Genomic DNA, 26133 nt, shown 5'->3' with positions numbered 1-26133 from the left:
ATGAATGGGTTTCTCATAGCCTCATAGAATAGTTGTCATCTGTTTATATGACATCTTGACTTATATGCCCATTTAACCTTTCATGATTCCCTGATCTGGGCCACAGCACCTCTGAGATAATCTTGAGAAATTCATAGTGGAAGTTCTAAAGGGAGAATTCTTGAACAACATTCTGTCCTTCCAAGGCGTCTATATGAAGCTGGGCAAGTTATCAGTGGTCCTGGAGTAGCAAGCCTCTGGATAATCAAGGCTGTCCAATAATTTCCAGAGAATACTGGATAAGAACAGCAGTTCAGTACCTATTCTTTGCTTACGGAATCCAAAGACCAGTAGATAAGAAAGAGAAAGGGTGGGACGCCTGGGTGGCTCAGTTAGTTAAGCATCCAACTTTGGCTCAGGTCTATGAGTTAGAGCCCCGCATTGAGCTCTGTGCTGACAGCTCAGAGCCTGGATCCTACTTCAGATTCTTTGCCTCCCTCTCTTTGCCCCTCCTCCTCCCCCCCAAAAAAATAAACATTAAAAAAATAATTTAAAAAAGAAAGAAAGAGAAGGGATTTATCTGGTATTTATCTGTAGCAAAGACTATCTCACTCCTTTGCTCCAATCTTGATCTAGTTTGACCGAGCTCAGCCTAACAAGATACTTCCAACATAAGGTACAGTCATAAAGTGATCTCTGGGCCTGCTTCTCCAGTATCTTTGTGCTTGAGGCCAGAACCACAGAATTTATCTCAGAAGCTAGAACACCAAGAGCCATCAGAAGTAACTCCACTAAGAAATATCCCTGACTAAGGCTTCTTATTTTTGTATATTTCAGTAAATGTATTTTTAGTTTTAATTTATGATTAGTTCTTTTTAAAAATCTATTTGTTTATTTTTGAGAGAGAGAGCACAAGCAGGGGAGGGGTCAGAGAGAGGGAGAGAGAGAATCCCCAGGAGGCTCCACACTGTCAGCACAAAGCCCGACATGGGGCTCAATCCCACGAATGTGAGATCATGACCTGACCCAAGATCAAGAGTGGGACGCTTAACTTACTGAGCCATCCAGGCACCCCTAGTTAGTTCTTTTTCATAGCCACACAATCCTAATTAATATCTGACTCTTTTGTTTTATGGCCTTTTGTTCTAGCTTTAAGGATAGTATTATTTTATTTATCTCCTTGAGGGATCTTGATCATACTCATTTAAAGCCCTCCTTTAGCACCTGTTGGGATGAGCACTGGGTGTTGTATGGAAACCAATTTGACAATAAATTTCATATTAAAAAAATAAAATAAAGCCCTCCTTTAATCGATTGCTGAATTGTTTACCTTTTCTCAGGAGTCAATGCTTCTATTCATTGAGTTTATTGGCTATCTTTGACTTTATGCTTTGAACTTAAAGTCTGCAAACTTATTTCTTTTAAACATTAGTGTTTCATTAAATGCCTGGGTACCACAGCCTAGCCAAGTTGATACATAAAATTGACCATTACCCCTAATGATAAGATTTACTATAGAATTACAGTAATCAAGATAGTGTGATACTGGCAAAGGTATAGACGCATCGATTAATGAAACAGAAGAGAACGTCCTGAAATAATCTCACACAAATGTGGCCCATTGATTTCTTACAGAGGTGCAAAAGCAATTTCAGTGGGAAAAAGGTAGTCTTGTTGACAAAGGTGTTAAAACAACATCAGTAGGCAAAAAATAAGCATCGATCAAATATTTTTTAATGCTTATTTATTTTTGAGAGAGAGACAGAATGCAGGCAGGAGAGGGGCAGAGAGAGGGAGACAAAGAATTGGAAGTAGGCTCTAGGCTCCGAGCTGTCAGCACAGAGCCTGACATGGGGCTCAAATTCATGAGGTTAGAGATCATGACCTAAGCTGAAGTCAGCCACCCAGGTGCCCCAAAATAAGCATTGATCTAAACCTCATACTTTATATAAAAACTGACTCAAAAACTATCATATATGAATGTAAAATGTAAGACTAGAAAATACTTAGAAGAGAACATGGGAGAAAGCCTTTAAGACCTGGGGATAGGCCAAGAGTTCTTAAATATGACACCAAAACCACAAGCCACAAAACAAAAATTGATAAATTGGTCTTCAACTTGGTTTTCAAAATGAGAATTTTTGCTCTGCAAAAGGCACTGTTAAAAGAATGAAAAGACAAGCTTTAGATTGGGAGAAAATATTGTAAATCACATATCTGACCAAGGACTTGAATGAAGTCCTTTAAAGAACTCTCAAGACTTAACAGGAATAATACAAACAACCCAGTTTTTTAAATGGACTAAGACACTTTAACAAAAAGGATATGCACACAGCAGGTAAGCACATGAAAAGATGTTCAAAAGATGCCATTAGAGAAATTTAAATTAAAATCAATGAGATACAATTATACAACTGTTAGAATGGCCAAAACTAAAAATACTGGCAATACCAAGTGCTGACAAGGATGCAGAACAGCTGGAACTTTCATACATTGCTAGTAGGGATGCAAAATGGTACAATTTAGCCTCAATTTAGCATTTTCTTGTAAACTTAAACATACACTTACCATATTATTCAGAAATCATATTCCTGGATATTTACCCAGGAGAAATTAAAATCTGTGTTCATACAAACCCCTGTATACAAATGAATCTCAAAGATACGCTGAATGAAAGAAGTCTCAAAAAGCTAATATGATTCCTATTCTATGGAAATCTCAAAAAAAAATACAGTGATGGAGAACAGTTAAGGAGAGGTTGCCAGGGATTAGGAATGGGGGGGGGTGATAATAAAAGGATACCACAAAAGAATTTTAGTAGAAGGCTGGGACTGTTCTGTATGTTGATTATGGTGGTTGTCATATAGCTATGCATGTGTTAACATTTATAAAATTGTACATCAAAAAGGTTTCACAAGAGTGAGAGTGGATCTCTTCACTCACTCTACTGAATCAAATTCAAATCTTTTGTTCTCTGTCTTTAAGAGTCTCTTAGGGCTTGCTTCCCTCTCTGTTTTTCTCTTATTTTTCCTTCCTCTCCCCTATGTTCATCTGTTTTGTTTCTTAAATACCACATGTGTGTGAAATCATATATTTCTCTTTCTCTGACTGACTTATTTCTCTTAGCATAATACACTTTAGTTCCATCCACGTTGTTGCAAATGGCAAGATTTCATTCTTTCTGATCGTTAAGTCGTATTCCATTGTATATATATACCACATCTTCTTTACCCATTCATCAGTCGATGGATATTTGGGCTCTTTCCATAATTTGGCTATTGTTGATAGTGCTGCTATAACAGTGCTATGCATGTGCCCCTTTGAATCCGCATTTTTGCATCCTTTGGATAAGTACCTAGTCGTGCAGTTGCTGGATTGTAGGGCAATTCTATTTTTAATTTTTTGAGGAACCTCCATACTGTTTTCCAGAGTGGCTGCACCAGTTTGCATTCCCACCAACAGTGCAAAAGAGTTTCCCGTTCTCTGCATCCTCGTCCACGTCTGTTGTTTCCTGAGTTGTTAATTTTAGTCATTCTGGCTGGTATGAGATGGTATCTCATTATGGTTTGATTTGTATTTCTCTGATGATGAGTGATGTTGAGCATGTCTTCATGTGTCTGTTAGCCATCTGGATGTCTTCTTTGGAAAAGTGTCTATTCTTGTCTTCCAACCATTTAACTGGATTGTTTTTTGGGTGTTGAGTTTGGTTAAGTTCTTATAGTTTTTGGTACTAACCCTTTATCTGATATGTCATTTGCAAAGATCTCCCATTGTGTCGGTTGCCTTCTAGTTTTGTTGATTGTTTCCTTCACTGTGCAGAAGCTTTTTATTTTGATGAAGTCCCAATAGTTCATTTTTATTATTATTTCCATTGCCTCTGGAGGCATGTCTAGTAAGAAGTTGCTGTGGCTGAGGTCAAAGAGGTTGCTATCTGTGTTCTCCTCTAGGATTTTGATGGTCTCCTGTCTCACATTTAGGTCATTCATCCATTTATATTTATTTTTGTGTGTGATGTAAGAAAGTGGTTTAGTTTCATTCTTCTGCATGTTGCTCTTTTCCCAGCACCATTTGCTGAAAAGACTGTCTTTTTTTTCCATTGGATACTCTTTCCTTTGTCAAAGATTAGTTGGCCATATAGTTGTGGGTCCCTTTCTGGGTTCTCTATTCTGCTCCATTGATCTATGTGTCTTTTTGTGCCAGTACCATACTGTCTTGATAATTACAGCTTTGTAATACAGCTTGAAGTCTGGAATTGTGATGCCTCCAGCTTTGGTTTCCTTTTTCAGGATTGCTCTTGGCTATTCGGGGTCTTTGGTGGTTCCATACAGATTTTAGGATTGTTTGTTCTAGTTCTGTGAAGAATGCTGGTGTTATTTTGATAGGGATACCATTGAATGTGTAGATTGTTTTGGGTAGTATAGACATTTTAACAGTATTTGTTATCCATGAACTCAGAATGTTTTTCCTTTTCTTTGTGTTGTCTTCAATCTCTTTCATAAGCTTTCTGTAGTTTTCAGAGTACAGATCTTTTACCTCTTTGGTTAGATTTATTCCTAGGTATCTTACGGTTTTTGGTGCCGTTGTAAATGGGATCAATTCCTTGATTTTCTGCTGTTTCATTATTGATGTATAGAAATGCAACCAATTTCTGCACATTGATCTTATATCCTGTGACTTTGCTGAATTCACGTATTAGTTCTAACAGCTTTTTGGTGGAGTCTTTCAGGTTTTACATGTAGACTATCATGTCATCTGTGAAGAATGAAAATTTGACTTCTTTGCTAGTTTGTATGCCTTTTATTTCTTTTTGTTGTATGATTGCTGAGGCTAGAACTTCCAGTACTATGTTGAACAACAGTAATGAGAGTGGACATCCCTGTCATGTTCCGGATCTTAGGGGGAAAGCTCTCAGTTTTTCCCCATTGAGGATATTAACTGTGGGTTTTTCATATATGGCCTTTATGATGTTGAGGAACATTTCTTCTATCCCTACTTTCTTAAGGGCTTTTATCAAGAAAGGATGCTGGATTTTGTCAAATGATTTTTCTACATCTGTTGAGAGGATCATATGGTTCTTATCCTTTCTTTTATTAATGTGATATATCACATTTATTGATTTGTGAATAGTGAACCAGTCCTGCAGCCCAGGAATAAATCCCATTGGATCATGGTGAATAATTGTTTGAATATAGTGTTGAATTAAATTTGCTAGTATTTTGTTGAGAATTTTTGCATAGGATTGATATTTTCTGATGCTATTATAAATAATATCATTTGGAATCTTTATTTTCTGATTATTTGTGTTTAGTATATAGAAAATACAATTGGTATTTATATATAGACCTTGTATTCAGTGACCTTGCTAAATTCACATATTAATTCTAATAGTTTGTAAATTCTTTATTTTTTTTATATAATCATATTAAAATTTTATCTATTTCTTTCCAAGCCATATGCCTTTTCTTACTTTTTCCCCTTATTGAACTGGCTGGACCTTCATTACAATGTTGAATAGAAGTTATGACAGAGGGCATCCTTGTTTATTCTCATTCTCAGGGGTGGGAAAGCTTTCAATAATTTACCATCACATACACACACACACACACACACACACACACACACACACACACAAGATATTATTCAGCCTGAAAAATGAAGGAAATCCTGCCATTTGCAATAAAATGGATAAACCTAGAGGACATTACCCTAAGTGAAATAAGCCAGACTGAGAAAGACAAATAATTACTTACATGCGAAATCTTTTTTTTTTTTTAATGGCAAATTCATAGAAATAGAGTAGAATGGTGGTTGCCAGGGTCTTAAGGGGTGGGGGGAAAGGGTGGGGCTGATAAAAAAAAAAGTGTACCAACTTCCAATTATAAGATGAATAAGGTGTTGGGGCACCTGGGTAGCTGAGTCAGCTAGGCATCCTACTCTTGATTTTGGTTCAGGTCATGATCCCAGGGTCATGGGATTGAGCCCTGTGTTGGGCTCCGCACTGAGTGTGGAGCCTGCTTAAAATGTTCTCTCTCTTCCTCTGCCCCTCTCCCCTGCTTGTGCTCTCTTTCTCTCTCTAAAGAAAAGGGGGAAAAAAAGATGAATGAGGTGCCTGTGTGGCTCAGTCAGTTATATATCCAGCTTCAGCTCAGGTCATGATCTCGAAGTTCATGGGTTCAAGCCCCAGGTAGGGCTCTGTGGTGGCAGCAGGGGAGCCTGCTTCAGATCCTGTCTCCCTCTCTCTCTGCCCCTCCTCCATTCTCTCTCTCTCTCTCTCTCTCTCTCTCTCTCTCTGTCTCTCAAAAATAAAATAAATATAAAGATGAATAAGGTCTGAAGCTATAATGTATAACATGGTGACTACAGTTGATAATACTGTATTGTGTAACTGAAGTTTGCTAAAAGAGTAGAACTTAAGTGTTCTCACACACACAAAAAAAGGTAAACGTGTGAGGTGAGTAATGTGTTAATTAACTTGATGATGGGAAACTTTTCACAATGCATATGTGTATCAAATCAAAATGTTGTACACTTTAAAAATAAATAAATATAAGTAAATAATAATTCGCCATTAAGAATTTTGGGGAAGAGGAGTAAATAGTCCAATTAGATTAAGGTAATCTCCCCACTATTCCTACTTGCTAAGAGTTTTTACCGTGAGTGAATGTTGAATTTTACCCAGTGGTTTTTCTTCATCTATCAAGATGATAACTCCTGGAAAATTTATCATCTAGTTATGATGTATTATGCTCTTTATATATTGCTGGATTCAGTTTGCTAATATTTGCTTAGGATTTTTACATCTACGTTCTCATGAGATTGGTTATAATTTTCCCTTTTATGATATCTTTGTTAGATTTTGGTATTAAAATATGCTGGCCTCGTAAAAACCAGTTGGGAAGTAGTACCTCCTCTAGTTTTTGAGAGAATTTATTTAAGGAGAATTCACCTTAATATTTAGGAGAATTCACCCATGAAGGTATCTGGGCCTGTACTTTTTTGTGTGGGGGAAATTAATCATGAATTCAATTTCATTAGTAGATCAAGAACCAGTAGGGCTTTCTTTCTTCCTGTGTTAATTTTTATAAGTTGTTTTTCGAGAATTTTGTCCATTTCATCTAAAATATTGTCAAATTTATGGTTTATTATCTCGCTAGTAGTTTAATATCTGTGGAGATTTGTTTATACTTTTTTCCTGATCAGTCTTTCGTAGAGGTTTATCAATGTTACTGCTTTTTAAAAGTACCAACCTTTAACTTTGTTCATTTTCTCTATTGTACTTTCTCCCCCCTGTTTCACTTATTTTGGATCTTCTCTTCATTACAGCACATGTAGAGACACTGTGTGTGTGTGTGTGTGTGTGTGTGTGTGTGTGTGTGTGTGTGTGTAAATACAGTGGTATGGGAACAAAAGCGCTAGCCATAGTATGGTGCGAGATGAGGCCTAGAGAGTGTGCAGGGAGAAATGCAGAGGCCTAACAATGACCGTCCCTGAGGACACTGTTATGTAAAGAGCAGATGGAAGGAAGGAGAGGGAACCAAAAAGGAAAGCGAAGATATGAGAACCAGAAGAGAGCCATCTCACCAAAGCAAAGGGAGTCTAAGCATTCTAGGAAAGAAGGGGCAGCCGACAGTGCCAAGCATCAGAGTAAAACTCCTTGATGGGTGCCTGGGTGGCTCGGTGGGTTAAGCGGCCGACTTCGGCTCAGGTCATGATCTCGCGGTCCGTGAGTTCGAGCCCTGCATCGGGCTCTGTGCTGACCGCTCAGAGCCTGGAGCCTGTTTCAGATTCTGTGTCTCCCTCTCTCTGACCCTCCCCTGTTGATGCTCTGTCTCTCCCTGTCTCAAAAATAAATAAAACGTTAAAAAAAAAACTCCTTGAAAATAACATTAGTCAACTCAACTAGCACCAAACTAAACAGGACATTTGTTTATAATAAGTAGTACAGCACAGTGGTTAAAAGGACAGACTCTGGCATCCCCTGGGTTCATATATCTGCTCTCCTACTATCCCAGCTGTGTGATTGGGGGCAGATTATTTAACCTCATCTGATTACCCTTTCATCTGTTCAATGGGAAAAGCAACGGTACCACTGCTAGCTTTGAGTAGGACCTAGAGCAATAAACAGTTTTGTAACCGGTAAGCTTGTAGAGCCAACTACCCTGCCACTTGGGCCTTAGGATCCAGCAGACCCAATGGTATTGCTAGTATGTCTGGCAGACCGAGATGCTGTCAGTGATGCCCCAGAGATTCTGATTCATTTCCTTTGGACTCAACTTGGGCATGCCACATCACCCTCTCGTACCCACATTCAATCCATCAGTACTGCTGGTCAAATCAATTTCCAAAATATCACAAACCCAACTATATTTCTGTTTGCATTATAAAACTACCATCTTCTCTTACCTGAATACCTGTAATATGTAAGTCTTTTCTTCCTTCTGCTGTTTGCCCACTCTCAAATTCTCTCTCTATACTGAAGCCTGAGCAGTTTTTAAAAATGTAAATAAAATCATATGATTTCCTTGCGTAAAGCCCTTCCGTATTTTCCGATTACATTAAATTTAAGCCCAAATTTCTTACCATGGTTATAAGGTCTTAAATTAGTGGTTCCTAACCTTGGCTACATTTTAGAATCACTTGGAGATCTTTTAAAATATTAATATATTCATAGCTAACATACATACACTGCTTAGCATGAGCCAGACACTCTATTATACTCTATATATAAAATATAGTATATAATTATACAATGGCTATATATATAATTTTATATATGTAGTATATATATAAATATATATACTATATCCTCTATGTATAATATGCCATATAGTTTATACATATACATATATGTTTATCCATATAGCTATAGGACATCAAACCCAATGAAGTAGGTATTATTATCATCCTCATTTTATAAATGTAACTTTTTTTCAACTCAGTGAGATCTCATACATGTCCATCTAAATACAGAAATCTAAATCTAAATCTAAATCTAAATCATATTGGAACATTACCTACTAAGGAATCTGAGAAATGTAGGTTTTAGCTTGCCAGCCTCTGCAGAACAAGGAAGCATATTTAGAAAAACATTGAACTGGCTGCTGAGCAAACAAACCCACCATATTCACCAAAGTGTGTACATGCTGGGTATCAGAGCTTCCTTCCTTCAAGTAACCCCCACCCTTGGAATAAAGGTGAAGGTTCTACTCATCCCCCACCCCCATTCAGAGCAATGACTGTCAGAAGGGTGTTCCCTGGCAGGGGCAACCAACTTTGACTTTCAAGTCCTGTTGGATTTTATTCCGTTTCATCTTGCTTTCATTTGTCTGGATGAAGCCCCAGTGGAAGCCCCAAATTCTGTCTCCTCTAGGACTGGCACAGGAGAGAAAATCACATGGGGAGAGGGATAGCTAAGCTTTGTAGCTCAACTCTGCCTCCCCAAGAGTCACCATCACCTGGAGGGGAAACTCTGTCATTAACTCCTACTCTACCCATAGCAGAGAGGCACTCTTCTCCAGTTACTGCTCCAACACTGGACAACTGCATAAATTCTTCTTGGTTCAGTAATGCAAGTTGGGGTGTGGGATGGGAAATGAACATGGAGAGCCTAAGAATGGACAGCTGGATTACTAGGTCTTGTTCATCATCCATGTCCTATGACCTCCAACTATAACTCCTTGAGTGTGGGATTCTTTCTTCTGCTCATTCCCCACCCAATTCCATAACAAGTGCTCTCAAAAGGATGTTTTACATTAAAGAATGTGTTTTTCCTTCCTTTTACCCTTAACCTTCCCCCTATCATTCAAGCAGTCCAAGAGCTCTCTACATATACATTCTGGTATTTTCAAAGGTAAAGTCAGGATAGTTCAAAAACACCATGCCTGTGAGAATGAGCAAAGCAAGTAGGAACTAAATTCTGGAACTTGCTTCCCTATACTTTCTTCTAAATCCCGGGGGATTAATGAATTACAATTGGAGGAATGTCTCCCCCTAATGCTGTTTGTCCTGGGGTGAGATGGGTGGCAACAAGGAGTTGTTTTGTGAGGTGGGTACAATTGCCTGTGGTTTTCTGGTGCCAGCAGCTCTCCACCCCTGGGTTCATCCACCTCCCGTGACCTGAGCTCACTGGGACGCCTGGGCTAGCCTCAAAGGTTTGACATATATATTTCTGGTAATATTATACCAAACATTTTACTAAACCAAAGCCAAATAGGCAACTAGAAAAGCTGTTTGCTACCTCCTCTTACTCATGCCAAGCAAGACCGTAGAATAGCATGATGGGAGGACAGATTTTGACGGAAGAAGGATTTAGGTGGAATTTCGTAGCTTACAGAGTCAGTTGCCTTTTTACCAAACTTGCTCCCACACCAAAAGAAAACCTAATGAACTCTTTTATGCAGAAAGGATTTTAAGCAAACCTGTACAAACACACCTAACATGCCGTAAGAAAAGGATGCCTGTTTAGTTTGCTTCCAGCACGCAGCATCCATTTATGGGTGCCCAGGAAACTAGGAACTCCAATACATATACTATCCTTTTCTTCACCGTACTAACAACTAGAGAGCACACGATATGTAATATTTTGTCCTGAAGTAAGTGATCATTTAAAATTCCAAGATTAAACCCACTAAGTTAACGTGAATATTTATCAAAAATACTTTTCAAAAATAATGCTTTTTTAAGAAAGAGGTTTCTCGTACAAACAGTGGAACTACATCAGGATCAGCAGAAGATATGGTCCTTTTAGGAAAAAGGACTGCACACATAAGCCTAGGAGTTGAGTTTTACATCTATCTTTCAGGCAAAGAACATCTCTTTCAAATGATTCCTACAGCCAAAACCAGCTGTGACTTTCTTAGAATGGTGGGCAGAAAATAGGATCTTCATAAAACTTAAGAAGGGGCAGCTAGTTTGAGTAACACCTTAGAGAAACACTCCCAAACACTCAAAATCACCGCATAGCTGAGCCTCTGGGGCGGAAAAACTGAAATGCTTGCCCAAGTGAAAGAGCTGTGAACACACAAAAGATTTGTGCAAATCCTGTCTCTGGTATTTGGAAGAGAGGGTTCAGTATGTGTGCTGAGGGAAGGGGGTCCCAGGTGGAATGTTCAACATCAACGTACTCTGGAGTAGCTTGACTCAGAAACACCTGGGACAGGTATTTACTCTGGGAGGAATACTAGAGTTACTGAATATAAGAATATATTTTAAAAGAAACAGCAGTCTCTGAAGAGTCGGGTTATTTTGTTTTCAGGCCCTTAGGGTTGTTTTTTTTTTAATTTAGATATAATTCATACACCATAAAAATCACCCTTTTAAAGTGTACAATTCAGTAAGTATTTTTTAGCATATTCACAAAGTTGTGCAACCATCACCAGTATCTAATTCCAGAACATTTTAATCACCCCCAAAAGAAACTGTTTTGTGAGAAGGGAGATGATTCGTTTTCAGCAATACCAAATAAAAGCTGCGCTGTCTAGTTAACAGTAGGTTTACAATCTGTTGGAAATATATATGAACAACCCCCCATAATGGAGTCCCAAACTCTTAGACACTTCACTTCCTGGTCTTCCTCCCCTCTCCATTTCACAGCTTATTTTTATGGGCTTTGCAATGAGCATGCACCAAAGAACAAAGGAGGGACTGAAAGTCTCCGCCTCACCTCAGAAAATGTACATTTGTACCAATCAAACTGCTTTTGCCTTACATGGGCATAGGCGATGTCTGGGTAAGGCTGTAACCTCTGTATTACTCAGCCAATGAGGAATCAGGGGAGGGACTTGCACACTAGGAGATAAATTGTCTGCTGTAACTGCCCTGAGTGTGCCTGTCTGTCAGACACCCACTCTTGCAAGAAAGTTGATCAAAGCCTTGCTTCACTGTGCGCCGAATCTCCACGTCCCTCCTTTGGTTGGGTCAGTGGGCTTATGCCATTTTCTTCCCGGCGTTTGGGAGAAGAATGAGGTATAAAGAAGTCAGCTGCAAGAGAAAGGGAGCAGGGGACGACAGTTTGGAAAGACGGTCGCCCTGAGCAACTCCTCATTCTCATATTAATTGAGAAAAACACATCAACCATCAATAGGCATCACAATTTATCATACTGTTGAAAGAGTATTCTTAGGAGGAAAACAGAACTTGTTTAAGCACGTAGCGGGAGTAATCTATGGTTGAGCAAGCACAAAGAATCTGATTAGACCCATAGCAGGTGGTCATGGTCTCTGAGAAAGCGGAGAAGTACCAGCAAAAGATGGTACTTCAGCAAAATGGCTTCAGCAACATAAATCAACCACCTCCCCAGAGAGACATTTCCATAGAGGTTTTTCTTAGAGCTGTATTGTTTATTGTACAGTTCTAGTTAATGTTTTCCTCCAATATTATGTTTGAAGCATCACATCGATCCGAGGGACTACTACAGGCTTATTTCTCCCAGTTTTCATTATCAAGTTTCCCTATTCCCCCTCTCCCAAATTGCTAGCAACCTGTAATCTACTTTCTGTCTCCATAGATCTGCTATTCTAGATGTTTCACACAAATGAAATCATACAATATGTGGCCTTTTATGTCTGCCTTCTTTCACTTAGCATGATGTTTTCAAGGTTCATACATGCTATAGCATGTGTAAGCACTCCATTCCTTTTAATGTCTGACTAACATTCCATGGTATGGAATATCATGTTTTGTGTATCTGTTTATCAATTGATGGACATTTGGATTGGTTCCACTTTTAGGCTATTTCGAATAATGCTTATTTGGATATTCATGTACAAATTTTTGTGTGGACATATATTTCCATTTCTCTTAGGTACACACCTTGGAGTGGAATTGCCATGTCATATAATAACTTTATATTTAACTTTTTGAGGAACCGTAAAACTGTTTTCCAAAGAAGTCATAGCAGTTTACATTCCCACCAACAATGTATGAGGGTTCCAACTTCTCCACATCCTCACCAACACTTGTCATTGTCTGTCTTTTTTATTATGGCCATTCTAGTAGGTATGACATAGTATGTCATTGTGGTTTTGGTTTTCATTTCCCTATTGACTAATGATATTGAGCATATTTTCATGTGCTTATTAGCCATTTGTATATCTACTTTGGTAAAATGTCTATTCAAATACTTTGCCCGTTCATAAATGGGTTGTCATTTTATTGTAACAATTTTTTATATAGGCTGGATACTAGTCCTTTATCAGATATATGATTTGCAGATATTCTCTCATTCTGTGGCTTGTCTTTTTCACTTTCTCCTTAGTATCCATTGAAGCACAAAGGTTTTTAATTTTGAAGAAGTCCAATTCATTACTTTTCTTTGATTGCTTATATTTTTGTTGTCATGTCTCAGACACCATTGCCTAATTCAAGATTATGAAGATTTATATCTATGTTTTCTTCCAAGAGTCTTATAAACTTAGTTCTTTATCTATTTTGAGTCAGTCTTTGTGGAGTAGTAGTCTAACTTCATTCTTTTGCATATGGATATTCAGTTTCAACACGCTTTGTTGAAAAAAAACTATTCTTTCTCCCATTTTATTATCTTGGCAATTTCTGAACTTTCTTCTATTCCATTGATCTGTGTGTCATTAATGCCACGATCACACTGTCTTAATTACTGTAGCTTTGTAGTTAAATTTTGAAATCAGGAAATGTGAGTCCCCTAACTTTGTCTGATGGTGTTTTATGGGTCTTTTCCAGATTGTGTTGGCTATTCTGGATCCTTCACATTTCCATGTAAATTTTAGGATCAGCTCATCAATTTCTTGAAGAAGAAAAAAAAACAGTTGGAATTGTGAAATCACATAGATATAGATATGGGTATATAGTAATAGATATGATATAGATAGAGATAGATAGATAGATAGATAGATAGATATAGATATAGATATACAGATATAGATATAGATATATAGATATAGATAGATATAGATATAGATAGATATGCCCCCAATTCCTGACACAGAGCTCCCAAAACATTTATAATCTCCTGAGTGATAGGAGTATCTTTTGTTCTAATAAGCCAACTCTTGATGGGCTCCTGGATGGGGGCTAGTCACCAGAAAGACCAAGCCATGATTAGAAGCTTGGAACTTTCAGTCTTACACCCTCTCCATCCTCCAGGGAGGGAGGTGGGGCTAGAGATGGGGTTAATAATTGATCATGCCTACATGATGAAGCCTCCATAAAAATCACTAAAGTAAGGGGTTTGGAGAGCTTCCATGTTGGTGAATACATCCACATGCCAGGAGAGTGGCACACTCCAACTTTATAAGAACTGAAGCTCCTACCTTTGGGACCCTTCCAGATCATGCCTTATGTACCTCTTCATCTGGGTATTCATTTGTATCCTTTATGATATAAGAAACTGACAAATGTGTTTCCCTGAATTCTGTGAGCCACTCTAGCAAATTACCAAATCCAAAGATGGGATTGTGAGAATCCCCAATTTATAGCCTATTGGTCAGAAATACCAGAGGCCCAAACTTGCAGTTGGCATCTGAAGTGGGAAGCAGTCTTGTGGGACTGAGCCCTTAACCTGCAGGATCTGATATTAACTCCAAGTAGATAGTATCAGAATTGAGTTAAATTGCTTGTTGTGGAAAAACCCATACATCTGGTGTCAGAAGTGAAATGTTGTGAGTAGCCTAGAGAGAGAAACAGAGTTGTTTTATCTTGGAATTTTGATGGGGACTGTATTAAATCTGCCTATCAATTTGGGAGTATTGTCTTAATAACATGAAATCTTCTGGATTTGTTTTATTATTCATTGATACTTAACATTAATGAGCAGGCACAAACAAATTCAGGTTTCCTAAGACCTATTCTTCTGTCATTGTTAGCCTAATCTTCTCCCAACCTATTGGGCTGTAGTGTCCAAAGCAATCCCATTGGCTGGAGGTGAAAGCTAGTGTTGCAGTGCTCTGGATGACAGAAAGATAATGTTCACCATGAAGTAGCCACTAGCCCACTGGTTGTTTCCTGTACCTCCCTTTTCTGCTTTGTAGTTCAGAAACATTTCTTTGAAAGACAGAGAATCCGTAAACGGGAGCAGCCTGTCAAATACGTTACCAATCATTTCATCTTTGTGGGCTGTAATGTGAAAGTCACCAAGTTAAATCCAGGAAAGCTCCAGCAGCTGTTCTTTCATATGCTTTTCTACTAAGTAAATATGTTTTGTTACAATAGAAGCAGCATAAGCAATTTTATAATTCCTGTATTCAAATTCCTGATAGTATTTGTCCATGGAATTTCCCTGCGACTCGTAGAACTCTTGGTCGATGATAATGTCCTCTAAATATCCAACCACAGCATCAGTCCTGCAACAGAGCAGATAGATGTGTTTTGCTTCTTCTAAGGAAGACAGTGGTACCCACCAGTCTCCTACCTTGCCCTTGGCCTGAGCCCTTGCTAGGCCCCATAAAGCCCCACCAGCATTGAGGGCATGTTGAAGAGGCTTCCAGGGGTGCCACCCATGAGCCTGCATTGTGGGCCCCGGCCACAGCCATGCCCAGTCTGTACCTACACAGCAGGCCTTGGCCACAGCCTCCTCCTGCTGAGATTACACTCTGCCTGTGGCTCCTTATGCCCATTATTCTTAACATAATCTTTTCTTTCTTTCTTTTTTTTTAAGTAGTCTATATACCCAGCATGTGGCTCAAGCACATGACCCTGAGATCAAGAGTTGCATGCTGTATAGACTGAGCCAGCCAGGTGCCCCTCAACATCATTCTTTTAAAATGGTCTTTGGCTACAGGGAGAAGAAACAAAAGAATATAAAGGAGATAACATAGATTAAGAAGCCAAGAGAATGGGGAGGCTGAATCAAAAAGAAGAAGAGGGGAAGGAAAGAGGGAATCCCATTTTTAAGCAAATGGCTTTATCAAAGCAACATCATCACAAAATAAAAGCTGGTTCTTTTTTTTTTTTTTTCAATGTTTGTTTATTTTTGGGACAGAGAGAGACAGAGCATGAACGGGGGAGGGGCAGAGAGAGAGGGAGACACAGAATCAGAAACAGGCTCCAGGCTCTGAGCCATCAGCCCAGAGCCTGATGCGGGGCTCGAACTCACGGACCGCGAGATCGTGACCTGGCTGAAGTCAGACGCTTAACCGACTGCGCCACCCAGGCGCCCCTAAAAGCTGGTTCTTAATGCAGACCTAGTTCTTTTGGAGGGATATTCTTAAAAGAGGACCCTGTAATCCTGGACTTATAAAAGTGATAGTATTCTATTGGCATTAATTTTTCTTAGATAGTGACTAAGTGTATGTTTTATTCAGAACAATCCAAAAATTTGGGGGGGGGGGTGGAGCTGGAGGTTGGAAAGACAGACTTAGGACATTAATTATTAATGATGACAAGGAAGATGACAAGATAAAGTGGAAGGAGATTTTCAGGGAAAGGGACAGCATGTCTGGAATAAGTGGGAATTGAAAATCACCCAAGGAAGCTGAAATTGGTAAATTTGTGGAGATAGATTTACTTCTTCCCTAAACTCTCTACGAGATTGCCACCCTTGGTAAGTCATGTTGCCCAAATGACTTTCTTGGGGAGCTCCCGAGTGACTTGACCGCTGTTGCCATAAAGCCAGATTCCAATCTGCTCTTCTCATTTCGATTCCAGATGTTCACCAGGTGCTAACCAAAGATTATCTCCTGCCATTGGGATTTTGAGTAATTTTTATTCTTTTTTTTCGTAATTGATCCAATGTTTTACATTAAACATATATTGATTTGAATTTGGAGAAAATATCAATAAAACGATTCCTATTTGGAGAAAAATGTGGCCCAGTCCACAGTCCTGGATCTAGGTCAGAATCCCAGGACACTGATGTCAAAACTTCCTCACCATTTCCCTGCAACCCTTACCAAGGAGCTGGTGTTTCGTGTGAAGTTGGAGAGGTAAACAGGTCCCATTCAGAGAGGACAATAGTTGTAGGTGGAGTGTCACCTGAAAGCAGTGACCAACTTTGCCTTGCCTTAGAGGATGCACATTCTGGCCTCATCTAGCTCCCACAAATATTGTATTTTCTTCTTGACTTTGGAGAAAACCTTGAAGTCTCAGGAGTTGTGAAGCTGAGTTCTTCTGCACCACCCCCCCCCCCAAAAAAAGCCTCAGAACTACACCTCCAGTAAAGGTGAGGACTTTCATGTGTTGTGGTTGAAACTTTTATATATATGAAAATGTGTGTATGTGTTGTCAAAAGCCTTGAGGGAATGGAAGTCTCAAGTCAGAAAGGGAGATTATCTCCTGGATCTGACTTGATTGCATTAATAACCTTAGATCCATAATAAGTGCCTGTGTTAGTCTGGGTTCTCCAGAGAAACAAAGTCAATAGGAGAAGAGAGAGAGAGAGGGAGAGAGAGAGAGAAGAGAGAGAGAAAGAGATTATTATGAGAGATTAGCTCACACAGTTATGGAGTGGAGGTTGAGAATTCAACAACTTGCTGTCTACAAACTGGAAGGTCAGGAAAGCTAGTGGTGTGGTTCCAGTCCAAACTCGAAGGCCCAGGAACCAGAGTAGTTGATGATGTAATCACAGTCTGAGTCCAAAGGCCTGAGAACCAGGCATGTCGATGTCTGAGGGCAGAAAATGGATATCTCAGCTCAGAAAGCAGACCAACATAAGCGCTGTGGGAGACTCAGAAGGAGAAGAGACAGAAAAGAGCAGAGAGGATATTTGAAGAAATAACGGCTGAAATCGTCTCAAGTTTGATGGCTATAAACATCCAAGAAGTTCGAAACTCCAAGTAAGATGAACTCAAAAAGACTCACACCAAAACACATTATAGTCAAACTTTCAAAAGTCAAAACCAGAGAGAGAATCTTGAAAGCATCAAGAGAGAAGCAAATCATCACATAAATGCAATCCTCAATAAAATTATTAACACCTTTCTAATCAGAATCTTTTGGGGGCAAGAAGACAGTGGGCCAACATGTTCAAAGTACTAAAAGGAAAACAATTGTCAATGAAGAATCCATTATCCAGCAAAACTGTCCAAAAAGGAGGGAGGAATTAAGATATTACTAGATAAAAGCCAAAGGAATCTGTAACCAGTGGACCTGCTCCACAGGAAATGCTCAAGGAAGCACTGAGCTTGAAATGAAAGAACATGAGACGGTAACTCAAAGCCATATGGAGAAATAAAGATCTCAATAAAGGTAAATATACAGGCAATTATGAAAGGTAGTATTATTGTAACAATGGTTTTTGATTATACTTTTTGTCTTCTATATGACTTAAGAGACTAATATATTTAAAGAAAAACTATTAGTGTAAAAGCTAGTATGACTTTAACTTTGGTTTGTAGCTCTAAATCTTATCTTCTACTAGATAACTAGTAGGTAACTAGAAGTAGCTAGCTTCTATTAGAGAGTAGCGCATTTAAAAAGAATTATTAGGGGCGCCTGGGTGGCTCAGTCGGTTAAGCGTCCGACTTTGGCTCAGGTCATGATCTCACGGTTCGTGAGTTCGAGCCCCGCTCCGGGCTCTGTGCTGACAGCTCAGAGCCTGGAGCCTGCTTCACATTCTGTGTCTCCCTCGCTCTCTCTGCCCCTTCCCTGCTCATGCTGTGTCTCTCTCTGTCTCAAAAATAAATAAACACTAAAAAAAATTTTTTTAAAAAAGAAGTCTTAGTTCACGGCACACAATGTATAAAGATGTAATTTTGTGACAAAAACAACCAAAAGCGGGGAGAGTGGAACTGTAAAGGAGCAGTTTCTGTGTTACTGAAGTTAAACGAGTATAAATTCAAATTAAAGACTTATAAGTTTAGGGTGTTAAGTATAATCCCCCATGGCAACCACAAAGAAAAGACCTATCAAATATACACAAAAGGAAATGAGAAGCTAATTAAAACATTTTGCTATTAAAAAAATCCAACTAGACACAAAAGTTGATGGTAATACAGGAAATAAGGGACAAAAATACTATAAAAAACACACAGCAAAATGTCAGAAGTAAGAGTCTCCTTAAGAGTAATTACTTTAAATGCAAACTGATTAAACTCTCCAATCCAGAGATTGGCAGAATTGACTTATAAATCGGATCCAACTATGTGCTATCTATGGAAGATTCACTTTAAATCCAAAGAAACTAACAGATTGCAAGGGAAAAGATGGGGAAAAAATTCCATGCGCATAGTAAGCAAAAGAGAAGGGGTAGCTGAACTAATAACAAACAAAATACATATTAAATCAAAAAAGTTTACAAGGGACAAAGAAGGACATTATAAGTGTTCGTTAATAAGTGTTCAACACAGCAAAGAGATACAACAGTTATGAACATTTACATACCTAATAGCAAGTCTTCAAAATATAAGCAGCAAAAACGGATGGAATTAAAGGGAGAAATACAATAATATTTAAACAATTCAGTACCCTACTGACAATGATGAACAGGACAACCAAACATAAAATAAATAAGGAAACAGAGGACTTAAACTGCACAATAAACCAACTAGATTTAGCAGGCATTTCAGAGCACTTTACCCAACAAGAGAATACACATTCTTCTCAAGTGCATATATCTCAGGATATGCCATATGTCAAGGCCACAGATTAAGCTTCAATGCATTTTGTAAAAAAAAAAAAAAAATAGATATCGTTCAAAGTATATTCTTTTACCAAAATAGGATAAAGTTAGCAATCAATAATAAAAGGAAAACTGGACATTTCACAAAATTGGGGGAATTAAATAGCACACTTAAAAAAACTTTTTTTTTTTTTGAGAGAGAGCCCATGTGAGGAGGGAGAAGGGCAAAGAGAGGAGAGAGAGGGGCGCCTGCGTGGCTCAGTCGGTTAAGTGTCCGACCTCGGCTCAGGTCATGATCTCATGGTTCATGAGTTCAAGCCCCACATCTGTCTCTGTGCTGACAGCTCAGAGCCTGGATCCTGCTTCGGATTCTGTGTCTCCTTCTCTCTCTGCCCCTCCCCCGCTCACACTCTGTCTCTGTCTCTCAAAAATAAACATTGAAAAAAAATTTTTTTAAAAAAGAGAGAGAGAAGGAGAGAGAGAATCCCAAGCAGGCTCTGCGCTGTCAGCACAAGGCCAACAAGGGGTTTGATCCCAAGAACCACGAGACCATGACCTGAGCTGAAATCAAGAGTCACATGCTTAACCGACTGAGCCATCCAGGGTCCCCTAAATAACACACTTTTAATCTATGGATCAAAAAAGAAATCACAAAGGAAATTAGAAAATATTTAAATGAATGAAAATTTAAAAAAACAATATACCAAAATTTATGGGACACATTGAAAGTGACTCTAAGGGGAAAGTTTATAGCTAAAAGTGCTTACACCTCATCACTTCTACTCAACGTACTATTAGAAGTTCTAGCAAGAGCACTTAGGCAAGAGAAAGAAATAAAAGACATCCAAAATTGGAAAGGGAGAAGTAAAATTTTCTGTTTGCAGGTGATATTTCTTACAGGTAGAAAATACTAAAGATTCCTCACAAATAAACAAAATCTGTCAGAACTAATAAACTATTTCAGTTAAAAAGCAGGATACAAAGTCAACACACAAAAATCAGTTGTATTTTGGGGCACCTGGGTGGTTGTCGGCTAAGTGTCTGACTTTGGCTCAGTTCATGATCTCATGGTTCATGAGTTCAAGCCCCGCGTTTGGCCCTGGGCTGAGAGCTCGGAGCCTGGAGCCTGCTTCTGATTCTGTGTCTCCCTCTCTCTCTCTGCCCCTCCCCTGCTCATGCTCTGTCTCTCTCTCTGTCTCTCTGAAATGAATAAATGTTAAAAAAAAATTTTTTTTAACTTCAGCCTCACCTTATCCAGAAACAGGTGCTCAATGTGAGGCTGGAGTGGTAACCAGCCCCCCATTCAGAGTGGACAATGGTTGTCAAGCAGGGTTTCCTGGGAGGGGTGACTAGTTTCTGCTACCTCAGAAGAGCCACTCTGGGACCCTATCCTGCATGCATGAAAATATTAAAGTTTTTTCTCTTTGATTTCAGAGAAATTCCAGCTCTCATCTTCTGTTAAACAAAAAGACTCTGAAGGACATAGCACTCCAAACATGGTAAAGACTTTCACGTGATTAGAAATTTCCGGTCACTTTTAGTCCTACTTACCAGTCCAGGATGGGGGGGAAGATATACCAACAAGAGTTTCTCTTGGTCCCTCTGAGTTGACCAACATCATAATCTGCCTAACGTAATCCTGGAAATGATCAGGCACAAAAGTAAACAGGGACCTAACAGACAAGACAATAATAAACAGTTATTTATTGATCAATAACATCCAAGTAGAGTCTTTGACTTGAATTCAGAGTTTAGGGAAAAATATGATTAATGCCTAACCCTTGATTTCCTCTTCTTGGCAACGCATCCGCTGTGGTTGGGTCTCTACTCCAAGAGTGGATAAACAAAAGAAGCTCCTCCAATTTTACCTGGAAACCCAGACAGGAGGTGAAGATGGTAGAAGTGGAAGAGAATCAAACTCCTTGACCTTTGTCTCTCCATAGATGGCTACAAGCAGGAGGGAGGGTTGAAGTGCGTGGAGAAAAGACTATGGAAATAATTCGGCGGCGGAGGGAAGGGGGAAAGGATGTGGGAGGCTTCCTGGTAGGAGGAGGACATCCTTATGCTTCTGTAAGCTGGAAGCACTTAAGATTCATATCCCGCTCACATTTCTTTGCAGAGCTCCTCCAGGCCCCAGCACCATGCGTCATTGCCTATGGAAATATATCATAGTTGTTGTGTCCTTAATCTTCCTGAGCTTCTTCCTCCAAGAGAATAATGAAGAGCATCTTACATATAACTTATCATTGGTAAGAACCAGAGGCTGAGACTGGACTGTTTGTCAATCCTTCGGTAGGAGGGGATGGGTTTCCAGTTATCCAAACTCTCTAGTTATCATCATAGAAATTCTAAGAAGAGGGCACTTGAAGAATCAGGAGAGTGTCAGAGAAAAGATAAATATTGAGCCAGCCTTGAAAGATGGAGAAGACTTGAATAAAGGCAAGGAGGAAGAGAGGGCAGTTTAAGTGCAGAGAGAGCAATGCACAGATACTTCTAGAAAAACAGGCTGACTGGCAGGACCTGCATGTGATGAGGACTGCCTGGGTGCTGGCCACTTTCCTCACCAGAGTCTCGCGTGAGAGATGTTATTCGTCCCATTTCTCTTACGAAGCGATTGAGACACAAAGCCCTAAAATAACTTCTCCCACATGTACAACAGCTGCAAGCAGAGAAAACCAAATGCTCAGGTTTTGGAAGTCTACATTTTTCCTTAATGCCTCAAACCATCTAGAGAAAAACGTAAGTGATGTGGGGAAACGGTTCAGAAATGTGTGCATTGTCAGAGTGGAGTAAAAGAAAGGGTTTTAGAATTGAGACACTGTGGATAACTTCGTGAAGGACAGGACCAGGCATTGGTCTTCAGCACCTGCCACAGTCTAAGCCAAGTTAGAGGATTTTTGCCAGCCTGAAAACGGTAGGAGAAATTAGATGTGGGGCAGGGTAGGGCAGGCAAGTCCTTACTCTGCATAAGCCTATGATCTTCCTATAGGCATTCTTACTTCCTATCTGACTCCAGGGCCCACCACTCCTTCTGGAAAGTCCTGTGGGTTCTCATGGCGAGGTGGGGATAACAGTCAGCTGAGTCCTAACACTTGGGCTCCCGGTGACCAGATCCTGGGGCTTGCCCCGCCTGTCCTAAAAGGGGGATCTGCCCCCTTATTTGCCTCCAGGAGTCTAGGGATGAATATCAGGGCTGATGCTCATCTTATCCTCAGCAGGAGGAAAAGAAGAAAATACTGTGGCAGCTCAATCAGGACCAAATGATCTCTGAGAGCAGAAACCATCTAGAGAACTTCAAGGACATGCAGAAAGCCTCCCCTTTACTCCAACAGGCCAAGTACAAATTGCTGGCTGGATCCCCTCCCCAGGAAAAGAGTGAGTATAGGGGAGGGAGTGGTCAGACTAGGAGAAAGTCAGACAAGGTATTCCAACAAGAAAAAGGAAGATTGGGGGGGGGGGGGGCAAGGGAGGGGAGGGGCGCCTGGGTGGCTTAGTCAGTTGCGCTTCCAACTCTTGATTTCCGCTCAGGTCACGATCTCACGGTTCATGGGATTGAGTCCTGCATCAGGCTCTGCACTGACAGTGCAGAGCCTGCTTGGGATGCTCTCTGTCTCTCTGTCTCTCTCTGCCTCTCTCTCTCCCTCTCTCCCTATCTGTCTGTCTCTCTCTCAAAATAAATAAACTTAAGGGGCGCCTGGGTGGCGCAGTCGGTTGAGCGTCCAACTTCAGCCAGGTCACGATCTCGCCCTCTGTGAGTTCGAGCCCCGCGTCGGGCTCTGGGCTGATGGCTCGGAGCCTGGAGCCTGTTTCCGATTCTGTGTCTCCCTCTCTCTCTGCCCCTCCCCCCGTTCATGCTCTGTCTCTCTCTGTCCCAAAAATAAATAAAAACGTTGAAAAAAAATTTTTTAAATAAATAAATAAATAAACTTAAAAAAAAAGAAAGAAAAGAAAAGAAAAAGGAAAGTGGGTAAAAAGGGAACGTGAGCTCGTGTCTGGTGGAAAAGCAGGTTGCTCTGAGGGAGGACCAAGCTCTGAAATGTGCTGTAGATCATAATTCTGAGTGTACTTTCTTCCCACTGGCCACCCCCTGGAATGACTAACAAGTTGAGAAGTCCATAGTGACCCGTTAAGGAGCCACCCCATAGCGAAGCTCATTCATAGCTCCCCAGGGAGGGGAAGACATGATGAGAGAGGACCCGGCGGGAGCTATGGTCAAAAGCACTGAGCAGAGGGAGAAAGGGGAGGGTGAATGTTGACTAGCTGTGCACTAGGGTGCCAGAACCCTTGGGTTTACATGAGTCCCTGGAGATCCTCCAATCGGGGTCTGGTTGATCCAAGGTAGCTGAGATAACTCTGAGGTCAAGGCCTGGCCAACTGGCCAAGCCAGCAAATTTACCTTTGGTACATGGCAGCCTCCCCGATCAGAGAGAAGCTTGTTTTTCATAGTTTCCACCAATAACCTTTTAAAGTTGTGATCAAATAAAACCACTTGGCAACCTCTAACCAGAGATTATCCTCACCTCTGGACCACACTCTCCCAAGGAAGGGAAATATGAATTTGTCACAGGTGTGGCATTAAGGGGAGACCTGAGAGGAAATCCTAGGAACCTTTCCCCCATCTTGAAGAGCTAAAGTCTCCCTTGTCTCCCTCCACCCCTAGAACTGCTGACCATAGGGATTTCCTCAGAGCAACACCCTAATGGGAGCTACCTCTTGGACACCCTGCGGTCCCTGTTCCAAGCTTCCTCAGAACACGAGCTGAATTGTATCGTGGTGCTGGTCCACCTGTCAGATCCCGACCCCGAATGGCTCAGACGAACAGTTGCCAATATTTCAGACCTCTTCAAACCACATATTGAGGCCCAGAAGCTGCTCGTGATCCACGGTCGTCTCGGTGACTCTCCTCTCCCAGGAGATCGGAATAATGTTAGTCGCACCTCACGCTGCGAAGCGCATTATTCCAGGCAGAAAGTCCATTATGCCCTCCTCATGAACTTTGCTGTCAACCTCTCTGAATACTTTCTGATGATGGAAGATTATGTTTACTGCACTTCCAAATTTATTTCCACCATCTATTGGGCATTATCAGCCTGGAAAGAACTACCTTGGGCGATCCTGGAGTTCTCCAGCCTAAGCCTCTCTGGGAAAGTTTTCCACACCAGTGACCTCTCCCGCCTGGCCTCTCTCTTTCTCCTTTTCCATAAGGATATTCCCATTTACTTGTTTCTCTCTGAATTCCGCCTTCTCTTGGCCCAGAGTGTTCCAATTCGTTTCAGTCCCTCAGTCTTCTTCCACATAGGCAAGTATCCTGCGTTTGAGGGCACATGCTTTCCTGTGGAGAAGGAGAAGGTGTTTGGTGAACCAGACAACCCCGTTGCCAGCGTCCTCACTGACATGATGGCAGAAATGAATGGTATTCCACAATACGCTTATACTCTGAACAAAGAGTGCTACTCTACTCTCAATCCTGTAAGAGGCAACTACCTGACAGTGATTTTGGAGAAGCCACAAAAAGTCATCCGGATAGAGGTCCTGACAGGTTCTGACAAAAAAGGGCTGTATTGGCTACGTCAGGGGCAAGTGGAGCTGGGCTATGATCCCTTGGAGAATTCCAGAGGCTGCACCCGCTATACCCTTCTAGGTCCACTGGTGGAAGGAAATTTAGACCAGAGGGTATTTTATGAAGAAGATTCTGTGGAGGAGTTGAGTTGTATACGACTGCTTGTGCTAGCCTCTCAAGAGTCTTGGCTCCTGATCAGGCAGATCAAAGTCTGGACTCAGCATGAGGAAGAGGAGAGTTATTACAATGGGAATTCTGGAAAGGTGGGGTTTGGGAATGGAATCGACATGGCCGACCAGAAATAAAGCCGAAATTGATCAAGGCCTGCTCCTTCAGAGTAGGATGAGCATGTAATTTATTATCCAAACTGGGACACTTTTGAGAATGAAAGGAAACACTATTAAAAATTACACTAGAAGGGGGGTTGGGGGGAGTTGTTACCTGAGTGACTCAGTTGGTTAAGTGTCAAACTTAGGTTCAGGTCATGATCTCACGGTTCAGTTCATGAGTTTGACCCTGTGCCAGGCTCTCTGCTGTCAGCACGGCACCCACTTCGGATTCTCTGTCCTCCTCTCTCTCTCTCTCTCTCTCTCTCTCTCTCTCTCTCTCTGCCCCGCACCCTCCCTCTCTCTCAAAAATAAAAATAGACATTAAAAAAATTACACTAGAGGGGTGCCTGGGTGGCTCAGTCAGTTGAGCATCTAACTTCTTTTTTTTTTAGTTTTTTTTCCCCATCTTTTCACTTGCAATCTGTCTCTACCCTCACTGTATATGTACCTTCTTCCCAGCCTCCCTGAATTCCACTGTTCTCTGACCCTCTCTACAACCGTGGTCCTCCACCTGGAGGGATTTGGCCTCACCCCCCCCCCCAAGGGGGGACATTTGGCAATGTTGGAGATATTTCCGGTTGTCACAACGGGGGACGCGACTGACATCTCGTACAAAGAGGCCGCGGATGCTGCTAAACAAACCGCAACAGACAGAACAGCCCCGACCACACAGACATATCCCACCCAAAATGTCAATAGCGCCGATGTTGAGAAACCAGCTTTTCAATGAATCAGCA

The 26133-nt window shown here is 40.7% G+C and overlaps 1 protein-coding gene and 1 long non-coding RNA gene across 16 annotated transcripts in view; one reads left to right on the top strand and one right to left on the bottom strand.

The window, feature by feature from the left end:
* Window positions 1-25402, top strand: part of LOC101080681 (alpha-1,6-mannosyl-glycoprotein 4-beta-N-acetylglucosaminyltransferase-like) — a 31622-nt gene extending 6220 nt beyond the window's left edge. For 3 of the 13 annotated variants that reach the window (XM_023247338.2, XM_023247335.2, XM_023247336.2), the window contains exons 3-6: window positions 20942-21006; window positions 21627-21756; window positions 22723-22882; window positions 24168-25402. In XM_023247338.2, coding sequence (XP_023103106.1) covers window positions 21649-21756; window positions 22723-22882; window positions 24168-25372 — 1473 coding nt within the window. In that variant the 5' untranslated portion in view covers window positions 20942-21006; window positions 21627-21648 and the 3' untranslated portion in view covers window positions 25373-25402. Of the gene's footprint in view, window positions 1-16324; window positions 17111-20941; window positions 21007-21341; window positions 21479-21626; window positions 21757-21818; window positions 22247-22722; window positions 22883-24167 lie in introns of those variants that run through there. The other 10 variants (XM_045048855.1, XM_045048854.1, XM_045048853.1 and 7 more) reach the window with 8 other exon arrangements.
* On the bottom strand, window positions 14721-21771 carry LOC109495704. Of its 3 annotated transcripts, none has more exons than XR_006591725.1 (2): window positions 21059-21771; window positions 14721-15293 (listed from the first exon to the last, which is right to left on the bottom strand). It is a non-coding gene; the product is annotated as an uncharacterized LOC109495704 (long non-coding RNA). The 3 variants fall into 3 exon arrangements; XR_006591726.1 differs by lacking the exon at window positions 21059-21771 and adding an exon at window positions 20757-20892; XR_002151320.3 differs by lacking the exon at window positions 21059-21771 and adding an exon at window positions 17384-17827.
* Window positions 25403-26133: the final 731 nt, after the last annotated feature.

This window comes from Felis catus, chromosome F1 (genome assembly GCF_018350175.1).
Source record: "Felis catus isolate Fca126 chromosome F1, F.catus_Fca126_mat1.0, whole genome shotgun sequence".
NCBI lineage: Eukaryota > Metazoa > Chordata > Mammalia > Carnivora > Felidae > Felis > Felis catus.
Note: the sequence above shows the minus strand (reverse complement) of the source record. Positions and strands in the feature narration are given on the sequence as shown.